This window comes from Cuculus canorus, chromosome 2, assembly GCF_017976375.1.
Source record: "Cuculus canorus isolate bCucCan1 chromosome 2, bCucCan1.pri, whole genome shotgun sequence".
NCBI classification, from domain to species: Eukaryota; Metazoa; Chordata; class Aves; order Cuculiformes; family Cuculidae; genus Cuculus; species Cuculus canorus.
Window position 1 is genome coordinate 159344439 of NC_071402.1, and position 12192 is coordinate 159356630.

Consider the following 12192-nt stretch of genomic DNA (forward strand, 5'->3'; position numbering starts at 1 on the left):
CATAGGTTCTTGAGCCCAGGAGGACTTTCCAGCCTCCTGACCCTATATGGATGGAGATTGCTCTCTGGCAGAGCTTATGACAGTACCTACACTCCGGAAAGGGGAGAGGGTATCATAGATGTTAGTGCTGTGCATTTCCCTATTAAACGTGAACATTTAGGGATCTCCAGTTGCCCTGTCATTGCTCAGAAGGCCCAAGAGCTCTGCTCCGTGCTGGGACAGGCAGACTTCAGAGAGCCTACCTGACAGCTAATTTTTTCTGGTTCAACCCACTGAGTGTAATTGGGTCTGGGCCTCAAACTCAGCTTTGTAGCTTGTTTCTATACAGTTTTGATCAAGTGAATTGTTGTGAATGCTTTGGATTGCCCCGTTATTATTTTTAACTCCTGTCTAGTAAAGCTGTGATGAAACTGTGATGACATAGAGGGGTGTAACAGTTTTGTGTGGGACAACTCTTTTACTTTTACTTGTGTTTCCTCAGCAGAATTCTAGTCATTCAGCTATTTTTCGCGATATGCTCAGAATCTGTATAAATGTCAAGTTTGGTCTAAGGCCTCCAGGCTGCTTCTCAGCCTTAACCCCAACAAGCAGCAACAGAATACCCAAGTGATGATGTGTGCACCTCTGCATTTCAGCTCTCAGACTTCCTCCCAGGATGTAGACAAGGCAAGTCATGATCTGTGCAACCCAGTTCTCAGCATGTTCCTACTCATTTGCTGCTTTTCTTCTTCTCCCCACCCCTAATAAGTCTTGCTCCTTAGGATGCCTCCAACAGCGGGCCAGATAGCCAAGACTTTTCTTTATCTTCCTCTGAACAGCCTCACATTCCTGCCCCTTACATGCCATCCTCAGAGGTAAGACTTCCAGCTTCCAGACCTGGAATTTCCCACCATCATCTAACCTGTCATAGAATCATAGAATCATTGAGGTTGGAAAAGACCTCTAAGATCATCCAGTTCAACCCTCAGCCCAATACCACTGTGCCTACTAAACCATGTCATGAAGTGCCATATCTACACATTTTTTTAACACCTCCAGTGAAGAAGACTCCATCACTTTCCTGGGCAGCCTATTCCAACGCTTCACCACTCTTTCAGTAAAAGAATCTTTCTAATATCCTATCTAAACCTCCCTTGGTGCAACTTGAGGCTATTTCCTCTCATCCTATAGCTTGTTACTTGGAAGAAGAGACCAACACTTAGCTCAATACAAACTCCTTTCAGGACACGTTTCTAAATTTTTTAAATGTAATAGTGCAACTGCTTTCCTATCCTGCTTTGATTTGGGGGGAAAAAATAGGGAAGAACACCTACCCAAAGAGGTATTTTGCAGATAGATAAGTTTTAGTCCTAATGAACCTGAAGACAAAAAGTCCTCTTTTAGTATTTGGGACTTTTGGTTTCAAACTTGAAGTGAAAAAAAATGAAAGTGGACTTAAGAGACCTTCAGTTGTTAAAAATCCACAAACAATACAATAAATCAGGGACATATTGACAGATGGAGCTTTTCTTTTTGAAAAAAAAAAAAAAAGAGGATCTATCCTTGGAGTTTTGTCAGATATAAACCGCTTTTACTAACAGTTTTTATTAAATAAACACAGCAGGTTTCCATAAAAGTCTTTGGAAACCTTCCCTGTCAGCTCCAGATCTCCCATTATCTGACCAGATCATTACTAACGTAATTGTTGCTGGCTGTCTGCAGCCTCAGATCTTAAACACAGAGCCTGTGATATCATTTCTAACCGGGAGCTTAGGAGATGCTACTAGCATTCATTTGTTTACAGAAAGCAATATCAGGTGGTTCAGGCTTTTTATTTTTCTTGCCCTTGGTTTTAAATCTTTGTTTCCTGTACTTGCATGTGTCACTCTGAGGAGTATGGTTTAAAGCTAGGCTTAACACCCTCCCTAGAAACATCCACTCAAGGGGTTCTCTCATTATAGAATGGTTTGGGTTGGAAAGGATCTTTAAAGATCATTTAAGTCCAATACCCCTGCCATGGGCAGGAACATCTTTTGCTGGATCAGGTTGCTCAAAGCCCCACCCAACCTGAGCTTGAGCACTTCCAATGATGAGACAACCACAACTCCTCTGGGTGACCTGTTCCAGGGCCTCACTGCCCTCAGTTTCCTCTAAACACAGCTTTCCTGAAATGAGTTAGCTTTTACATCGAGGAGTTTTGATTTTATTTTGACAAAGCCTACTTATAGTCCAAGTTCCTCTGCTGAAACCAGGTCCTAGGCAAATTCTTGATTTCTGGGGTCAATGATGCCGAGTCAAATCTTTTAGCCAGCACATCTTGCTGTCACTGGGGCAATACCACTCCACGTTACAAACAACAATTCTGGAAACAGCTGTCTTACAACTCATTCAGTTACAAGAATACCATTTACAATATCTTCTCTGATACAGGTTGGCTGAAGCACACCTCGGAGCAGCAGCAAAGACCCTGCAGCAACCAGTTCCCACAGCATGACTCAATGAAACCTCGGCTCGTGTCTATCCCTGGGCGGAGATTGTCTAAACATGTGAGAAAAACAAACTATTTATTGTTTATCTCCACAAAAAAAATAGTTCATCCTAATATAAAGCCCAGTACTGTAAAGCTTTGCTTTATTTCTAAAAAGCTAGTTAGAAAAAAACCCAACAACTTCATTACCTCTCAAGATACCATAAAATCACAGAATAGTTTTGGGTTGGAAGGGAACTTAAAGACCATCCAGTTCCAATCCCTTGCCATGGGCAGGGGCATATCCCACTGGATCAGGTTGCTCAAAGCCTCATCCAACATGACCTTCAACACCTCTAGGGATGGAGCAGCCATGACTTCTCTGGGCAACCTGTGCCAGTGCCTCCCCACCCTCACGGGAAAATATTTCTGCCTAATAGTGTTCTCTCTTGTCCTATCCCTGCACCCCCAGATATAGAGCCCCTCCCCAGATTTCTTTTAGGCCCCTTTAAGTACTGGAAGTCTGCTCCAAGGTCTCCCCAGAGCCTCTTCTTTAGGCTGAACAAGCCCAAATCTCTCAGCCTGTCCTCCTATAAGAGGTGCACCAGCCATCTGATCATCTTTGTGGCTTCCTTTAGATTCATTCTAACAGGTCCAGGTCCTTCCTGTGCTCAGGACTCCAGAGCTGAACACAGAACCCCAGGTGGGGTCTGACTATAGCAGAGTAGAGAGACAGAATCATCTCCCTCTCCCTGCTGGTCACACTTCTTTTGATGCAGCCTAACAGTTTCCAATGCACAACTGTGTCAAGCGAAAGAGGGCTGAGTTGGAAGATGAAGGAGGCAATGCAAATCTAAGATGGCACAAGCCCCACAATCCTAGCTAGCAACGACCTGGTATTTCTCCTGGCTTCCTACAGGCCTGCCACCGGACCATCGGAAGCTTTGAGAAGGAGCAGGGCTGTCATAGCTGCTGAGAACTCATTGGGTCTGTTATGCTTTAGCCAACTAAGGACCTGACACATCACCCACCCTAGACAGGAGCAACAAGCCAGACTACTCAAATTCACTCAGTCTGGTGATTCTAATGGAGAGGCAGATATTCAGTCCCAGCATATACACTTCAACTCACGTGCCGTGCAAGCCCAGAAGCATGGCATTTGTGTATGCCATTGGGAAACCACACATGGAAACAGGAGCTAAGTGTGCAATTATTCATATCTCATGCAAAAGGAGTTTCACAATCTTCTTGATAGTCAAATTTGTCCTCGTTCTTTTCACTGAGGCAACACAAGCCTTTTCCCTAAACGGTAAGAGAAGCATGCAAGACAGGACTGGCCGGAAAAAAAGGAACAAGAAACTGGGATCAACGATGGGAACAGGCATGTTTTCTACATACGAGCAACCATTCAGTACAGAAATTCTCCAGACACATGTCAGGATGAACAGAACAATTCCGATAACACATGCTTCAAACAGTCGTGTTGATGAGCAAAAGCAGACAGAGGGGGTTGGGGGGGGTGGGGTCTGCACATGTATTCCTGTCCATGAGAGACAGGGATGACAATCAGACAAGACCAGAGACAGGTTGCAACACAAGAATGGCAAGGAGCAGGACAAGCACAGAACAAGCATAAGGACAGAAGGCATGGAAAATATATCAATACATACTCAGCATCTTATCTTACCTCATTCATTTCCTTTCATAGGAAATACCTGTGCAAAGTTAGGAGACTGACTCATCCTACAACATCCAGTCTCAGTTTCTGCCAGAGAGAGAGCTCAGATGCAAACTAAATGTCACACTGTTGATCCCAGTCAGCTTGAACAGTCAAGGGTTAATCCCTGGAAGTGTGCACAGTCTAGACATTTCAGCCTTAATTGAGCAGCCAGATGACCTAAATACATTTTCTTAGCTGTTTACATGACCTTCAGCAAGTCCACCCTACCTGAGCGTTCCTCTGCTTAAGACAACAGTTGGTCCCAGTACTGTCTCTAATTACATGTCCATGCAGTGCTGGCTCAGCGTCTGACCCAGTTCTTAGCACCAGCACTCCCAAAGGTCCACTACTGTCAGGGACCTGCTATAACTTCTTTAACTGATAGAAGTGTGAGTTCATTCAAAAGGTATTGACAAGACCTCAGACAGACAGGAGCTGTTGGCTGATGGCATTCACCAGGTAGCACCTGGTTCTCTTTAGAGAAAGAAGGAGCTAGAAAGGGGTGAAATTTAACAGGAGCACACTGGCCATCAACATAAGGGACAACACATTGATCCTGATCCAAGGACCAGACAGTACCCAAGAGTAGCATATCTCCTTGTGCCTGTTAGTCAAGCTGTACCAGTTCCTTAGCCCTTTGGACAAACTCCAGTTGCAACTGGAGGTGGTGCTGAAACTGTGCATCATGAGGTGCACCAACTGGTCCCATCCTCCTCCTGTCCCACACAGTAGAAAAGATGAGGCTGCCAAGGAGAACTATATGGTCATGGAGTGGATGGTCACTATTTCAAGGTGAGCCCCTTTTCATGTAACCTGTGGTTCTTGCCTCTACCCTAAAGAGAAAGGAGTCAGTCAGGTTGTCCTTCCACCTGGCCATAGCTGCCATCCAAAGGTCAGGGTGCTACATTTCTCTCAGAACTTTGGGAAGTCCCGATGCTTTACAGACGCTTTGGGAATATACCAAGCACCTCTGCAATTGCATCAAGCCCCACGTCATATCCGAAAGCAAAAGCTCACTCGAGACACCGTACCTCATGGTATTAAATGACTAATGTGCTTACTGTTCAGTAAAGTAATTCTAATTCTTCCTCCACAGAACAAACCAGACAGAAATACCAGTCCTTGGAGCAGCTACCTGTGACAGCTGGCCAGTCCAAGAGACCTATAGAGACCCCACTTGAGGATTACTTTTCTGTAACAACAAACACAGAAACCAGGAAGCCTTTTTAAAACAAACCCCATGATGCCCACTTAGTTGCAAGAATGAAACACAACTCCCAGTTCTGAATGATTTACTGCTCCATGGTAGGTTGTTTAACTCGAGGCCTTGCTAAAGGGGAAAACTGCCTCTGGCAGTCAGTCCCAATGCCACGGGGACTGCTAAACATGCAGGAAACCAGAAAACACAGAAAGAAACCCACTTTCCTATGTTAGCATCAAGCTGTCATCTTTCATCTCGGAACAGCTTCTTCCTTCACGCAGGATATCTGAAACTATCAGCCTTTCAATGATCAATTGGATGGATTAAGTTTCTAGAAATGCATGTAATAATAGAAGAAGAATCTTGTTAATCTTTCATTGTAGCAGACTGATTATAACCCTTCTTGCTCTGAAAGCAACATGAACTCGTCCAAGTTAAGAGTATTGGTACCAGTGGGATAAGCAAGTACTTAATTGCACAAGTCTTCTGGGCTGCAGAGGAGTCCACCTGTGGAATGGCACAGAGGTCTACAGTGTTTGACTGCAGGAGGATGGTGGATTTTACCAGGGCTCTTCAAATGCCCGGAGCAGGATGGCACAACCTCAGCTGCAATACTAGAACCTCCTTCCCACTCCCTCGCAACCTTTGTCAGATGCTATGTCAGATGCATCCAGTCAGTGGATCAGAGCAATCTGACCGCCAACAGCATCTGGCACATGAAAACATGAAAGGAGAAAGGTACAGAGCTACATGTTAAGCAAGAGGAAGGAAGACATCAGCTAGATTTTCTTTCGCAATGTATGAGACTTCTTATGGCCAAGACCAATTGCCCCCACCTCCATCACCCAGATAGGTTTTATGGGTACCTCCTGACCTTGATTTGAGAGGGCTGGGAAAGGCTCACATCAAACACAGGCAGCATGAGAAACTCTGAAAAGCAGAGAAAGTTTTAGCTCAGTCCTCCCCCTATTCCTATCACCTCCCAGTTTCCAAACCCTCCCCAACTGAGATAGCGTAGACAGACAGCAAAGATTCTTCGCCCAGAGGGTGGTGGAACACCGGAACAGCTCCTCAGAGAAGAAGTCACAGCGCCAAGCCTGGCAATATTCAAGAAGCATTTAGACAATGCCCTCAGACCCACGGTGTGAACGTTGGTGGTGTCTTATGTAGGGACAGGACTTGGACTCAATGATCCTCATGGGTCTCTTCCAACTCAGGAAGCGATTCTATGATTAAACCCATCTTTGCTGTAAGAGCAATAACCAAGTCACTGCAACATCAAACCTAGAAACTGAACAAACTAGGAGGAGGTGACCTTCCTTCTGCAGCCACATTAGATCTGTGGCCCTCTCCATGGCTTTGAGACTCTTCCTCCAGCAGCTAAATGGGGAGAGCAAGGACCTGTCCCACTGAGCTAGAAGCCACCTGCAACCACAATGCGCATTGGCTGCATAACAACTCCAGCTGCCCAGAGACACAGCACCAGAGAAACAAAGGCACCTTGTCTCACGGCATTGCAAATTGCACCGTTACATTGTGCTCTGGCAGCACGAGCCTTATCACTGCTGGAAGGAATTTCGTGACTATCTGCCCCAATGAATCTAGGAATTAGAGGCAGAGATGGCAGGATTTTGCTGAATTCAAGCCTCTCCAAACTGTCTTGCATCTTAAATGTGGACAGTTCCTTTCCTAACGCTACAAAATACCCAAGCAATAAACTTTGGAGAGGGACATTGTCACTCGCTGAACATCATCCCTGTTCCCAAAGCTGTAACCCTCTGATCTTCAGCACAGTATGGAGCCAAATCTTTTGCCATAAGACCACAGTCTCCCATGAGATCATTTCAAGAGCAGCTTAGTAGCATCTCCCAGCAGATGAATGGCACCTGAGCAAAAAGCCTCTTACCATGAGTTGTGCAGTCAGCCAGGATACGCAGCCATGTGAATGGAAAGAGGAGCTGGTGATGAAAGCTGTCTGCTCTAACTTTTCAGCTGGTTTATTTACTGACTTTAAGGAAAGGAAAAAAAAAGAGGGGGGTGGTGGGAAATCAAGGAAGTAATGTTCCTCTCCCAAGGTGCACTGCAAAACATTCTTGGTAGACATGGAAACCCCTGGCAGGCTGCCATCGCTTGGCCAGTCTCCACATTAAATTTCAGTGAGCAACTCAACACTTGAATGGCTTTTAGAGAATTTAAAGGGAAACGGGCAGCTGCAGATGGGCGATGTGGCTGCCACTCCCTGTAGGGAAGCATTAGGGTTGTTCCTGAGTTTGCCTTCAGCTCTGAGGAAAAGCTTGCTGTGCTTCTGTAGTGCACAAGACAGGCAAGTTATGATGGAGCCAGCTGAAAACAAATGCAGCGTCCACACTTCCCCTACAAAGGAGGTTTCCTAGCCACAGTCTTCAGGGATTGCAGGCAACCTTTAAATACCTAAAGGGAAGCTGCAAAGATGAAGGGAGAAATGTTTCATGATGCTCTGGGGATTAAACTGCAGTTAAATCTATTTAAGAAGATCCATTACTCCCTTCTTCTGGCTCCTCCCCTAACTCCCATTTTTCCCTGGGGCTGCTTCCTCTTTGTTCATGGTTGGGCTAAAGAGCTATGAGGACCTAGGAGCCTGGTCTCCCTGGAAATCTCCTGGGAGAGAAGGGAAGCAGATGGATTTGGGACCTTACTGCTCTGGAGGAGTAATGAGAGTAAAGAAAGCCTGGAATTGGTTGCTGGAGGGCATGAGGGCTCTGAGGGTGGTTGGACAGAGATGATTCTACACTTGGGTAGGAATGGAGAACCTCCATCTTTCCCCAAATCCCTTATTCTCAGTCACTCAGCAATATGCATTCTGTGTGGCAAAGGGTTATTTCTCTCTAAACTGTAACCCTGCGCAGTGCCCATCACCACATATTCAAGGTACTTTGAACCACATGGAGGAACAGAGTCAACGTGCATTCAGCAGAATGAGCTGGGACATGCACAAAAGTTACCCACCAGGCCAGTCTCAGATTTCCATCAACAGTGCCCGCAAACAGATTTGCAACGTGTAAGTGAGCACAAGCACATACAGGACTCAACTTCTTCCGGAGCCTCTCACAATTTGCATTTGGAATCTCTCTTAAGAAATCCCAACTACTTGGCAGATAACAATATCATTAAAGCAAGGAGACTCACTTCCCTGCTCTCTTATTATGTCCTTGGTGCATTTCTATGTAGATTAGACCTTGAATCCCCTGTGGATCTTCATCCACGTGCTCATCATCGCAAATGCAAGCAGACAGCAAGGAAGCCGCAGGGTGAGGGAGTAGATGAGGCAGGGAAGAGCCACATCCCCTTTTGGTTGTTCCCTAGGGCTCTTGCTGCCTTGCTGAGCAAATCCTCACCATTCAGGATCACAATGTTCTCCCAAACAGCATTGCTGAGCTTTTGCGTAGCAAAAACGCCAGCGCCGCAGTGACTGGCAATGCGACATGTTTAGCAAGACCCACATTTCATTTATTTCCTAAGAGGATGCAAAAGGAACAAGTTATAAATAGGAAGTTAATGACTTTAACAGGGCCTGTAGTTTCACAAAGAATCTGGTGCTCATCCACCGATCTGTGAGTAAACAACAGTATGTGCAGTGTCAGCTATGAGTAACCTTACCCAGTGAGGGGTCATGGCTGGTAGGGCTATATATGGGAAAACAGAGCTATTTCCCCTCTCTCTGCAAAGCCTGCTTCCTTGCTGTTACCAAGTTCAGGAGTTTTGCAGCATTATTTTTTCCTCTCTACAAAATATCCATCTCGAGGGGTCAGGTCAAAAAATTAAAAGTAGTTTCTTGCGTATTTCTAGCCTGGACAGTGGGTCAAGGGAGGTGATTCTGCCCCTCTATTCCTCTCTTGTGAGATGTCATCTGGAGTATTGGGTCCAGTTATGGAATCCTCAACATAAGAAGGAGATGAAGCTGTTGGAATGGGTCCAGAAGAGGCTACAAAGATGATCAAAGGGCTGGAGCACCTCCCATACGAGGACAGGCTGAAAGAGTTTAGCCTGGAGAAAAGAAGACTCCGAGATCTTATAGCCACCTGATAGCACCTGAAGGAGTGACAAGAAAGTTGGAGAGGGACTGTTCACAAAGGCTTGGAGTGATAGGATGAGGGGCAACGGGTATAAACTGGAGAGAGGCAGATTTAGAGTAGACATCTGGAGGAATTTCTTCAAAATGAAAGTGGTGAGGCACTGGGACAGGTTGCCCAGGGAGTGTCCCTGCCCATGGCAGGGGGTTGGAACCGGATGATCTTTAAGGTCCCTTCCAACCCAAACTATTCTATGATTCTATGAGATAAAGAGAGATTTTGTCCTTATCTTAAGAAAAAAAAAAAAGTAAAAAAAATCCAACCAACCCACCAACAACAGAAGGAAACACAAACCACCAAAAAAACCCCAAAGCTCAAAGGAAAGTGAAACCTTGTCATTTAAAAACCCAGCAGGAGTTTCTGTTCTGATCCACTCCAGATATTATTAAATTATCCCAAGGAAAGAAGCTGAAATGAGGTTATGAAGTGCTGAAAGATTTGTAGAAATAACTCTTTTTTCCTCTCTGAAAACTAAGGGAGGCACTCGATTTCAGTGACCCATATATAGAATATGAAATCTGAAGGCTGGAAAAAACCCACTAGGTTTGTTTGTGCTACTTTTGCACAGATCTTGGCACAGATGTTTTCCAGCAGTGGTTTAACGCAACGACAGGCCTAGTTTGTGAGCACACAGAGAGAAGAAGCTCCCCATCAGCTGCAGGAAATTCACAGTCTGACTTGCTCAGTGCATTAAAAAACAAAACACCAAAACCTCACACCTCTTGAGAGCCTGCAAATAAAAAGGCGGAAGCAATGTTGAACTCCCAGCTCGTGGGTCAGGCGCTAATAATAAAATGCAGTCTAGAAATTGCAACCCAGAGTTGCGGAGTTTAAACTGCATTTGACCCAGGGCACAGCAGGTGCATGTCCATAACTCTTCTGCACTACTACTAGTGCTCAGATAATGATTTCTAAAAAGAAGCAGTCCCATAGCGACCCAGTTGGCCATGGAGTTCTGTTTTGTGGTTGCACTGGTGTTTAGCAGACACAAACTAAAGCTCCCCATGGCTCAGCTTGTCATAGCATCTCCAGCACAGATCCTCCAGTGCCTAGCAAAAGTTGTCCACATACTGGCCGCCTTCCTTCCATGGGGACTACAACCAATTTAACTTACTACCGCATGACATATTTAAAGTGAAATTCATAGAATGGTTTGAGTTCGAAGGGACCTTAAAAAGCATCCAGTTCCAACCTCCTGCCATGGGCAATGAAATCTTCCACTGGGTCAGGTTGCTCCAAGCTTCATCCAGCCTAGCCTTCAACACCTCCAGGAATGGGGCATCCATGACTTCTCTGGGAAACCTGTGCCGGAGCCTCATAGCTCTCAGAGTAAAACATTTCTTCCTAATATCTCATCTAAACATCTCCTCTTTCAGCTTAAAACATTAGTCCTTGTCCTATCCCTACACTCCCTGACAAAAAGCCCTTCCCCAGCTTTTCTGGAGCCCCTTTCAGTACCGGAAGCTGCTTTAATATCTCTCTGGGGCATTCTCTTCTCCAGGCTGAACAACCGCAACTCTCTCAGCCTGTACTCATAGCAGAGGTGCTCCAGCCCCTTGGATCATCTTTGTGGCCTCCTCTGGACTTGTTCCAACACATCTATGTCTTCTCTGTAGAACTGAGGACTGCAGAACTGATTCAATATTTATTATCTTCTAAACCTTTATCCCTTGGTCAGTTTCAGCTGAATTAAAACAACAACAAAGTTGTCCAGAGGAAGAAAGGTAGGGCAAAGGAAGGAAAAGAAAGCTAAGTATTGTATCCAAAAGCCCTATTTCCTTCAAAAATCAAGTTGAAGACTAAAACCAGCTCGACAAACTGCTGCTTAGGATCTCAGAGCCTCAGACTGGGTTTTCACCTGGGAAAGGAGGATCAAGCTGCAGAACTCCAGAGGCTTATGGATTAATTCCCTGCCTCGATGCTGCCACCGTCTGTTGTCTGCTGGCCAGAGCTCATAACCCAGCATCCTGCGTTCCCTTTCCATCACACCCAATTTTTATTCTGATTTCCTGAGCACGCAGTTGCCCATCATCATCTTGTGGATGAGACCACAACACCTAACAACCACTGTGCGAGTCCGCAGCAAGCACAAACGCAACAGAGAACCAAACAGCGGGTTTTCATCTGAAGCGATACCCATGTTGGCATCGTTCCACTATCCTCTGACTTTGACAATCTAATCAGTAATGGAAACCTTAAAGCTGGCCAGCCTATTTGAGCTTGTAAAATATTCATTTGCTATGGAGCTGTTTTACCTGAAATTGTGCTTATGTCTCTTAGAGTGCTAGAGAACAGTAGCAGAAGTGACTGGATTCTCCCAGACCTCATCACTTGTTTTCTTGCCTAAAATCCCAGGCTCCTCCCAGTAAAGAATTCTACAATAAATTATGAATATGAGAGAAGGACATTGAGGCTTTGGAATCAGTCCAGAGAAGGGCAACAAAGCTGGTGAGAGATCTGGAACACAAGTCTTATAGGGAACACCTGAGGGAACTGGGGTTGTTTAGCCTAGAGAAAACGAGGCTGAGAGGTGACCTTATCATGGCCTACAACTCCCTGGAAGGAGGTTGTAGAGAGATGAGTGCTGGTCTTTTCTCCCAAGTAGCAAGGGAGATGAAATGAGGCTGAAATGATGAGAGGAAATGGCTTCAAGTTGTGCCATTGTACGTACAGATTAGGTATCAGGAAAAGTTTCTTCACTGAAAGGGTTCTCAGG

General features: G+C 45.3%; 1 protein-coding gene across 2 annotated transcripts in view; it reads right to left on the reverse strand.

Annotated features, from left to right (window-relative positions):
- ALS2CL (ALS2 C-terminal like) overlaps positions 1 to 7404 on the reverse strand; it is a 56476-nt gene extending 49072 nt beyond the window's left edge. Inside the window, exon 1 of one of the 2 annotated variants that reach the window (XM_054060713.1) lies at positions 7274 to 7404. In XM_054060713.1, the coding sequence (XP_053916688.1) occupies positions 7274 to 7276 (3 nt within the window). In that variant the 5' untranslated portion in view covers positions 7277 to 7404. Of the gene's footprint in view, positions 1 to 6241; positions 6263 to 7273 lie in introns of those variants that run through there. The other variant, XM_009556110.2, reaches the window with a different exon arrangement.
- Positions 7405 to 12192: the final 4788 nt, after the last annotated feature.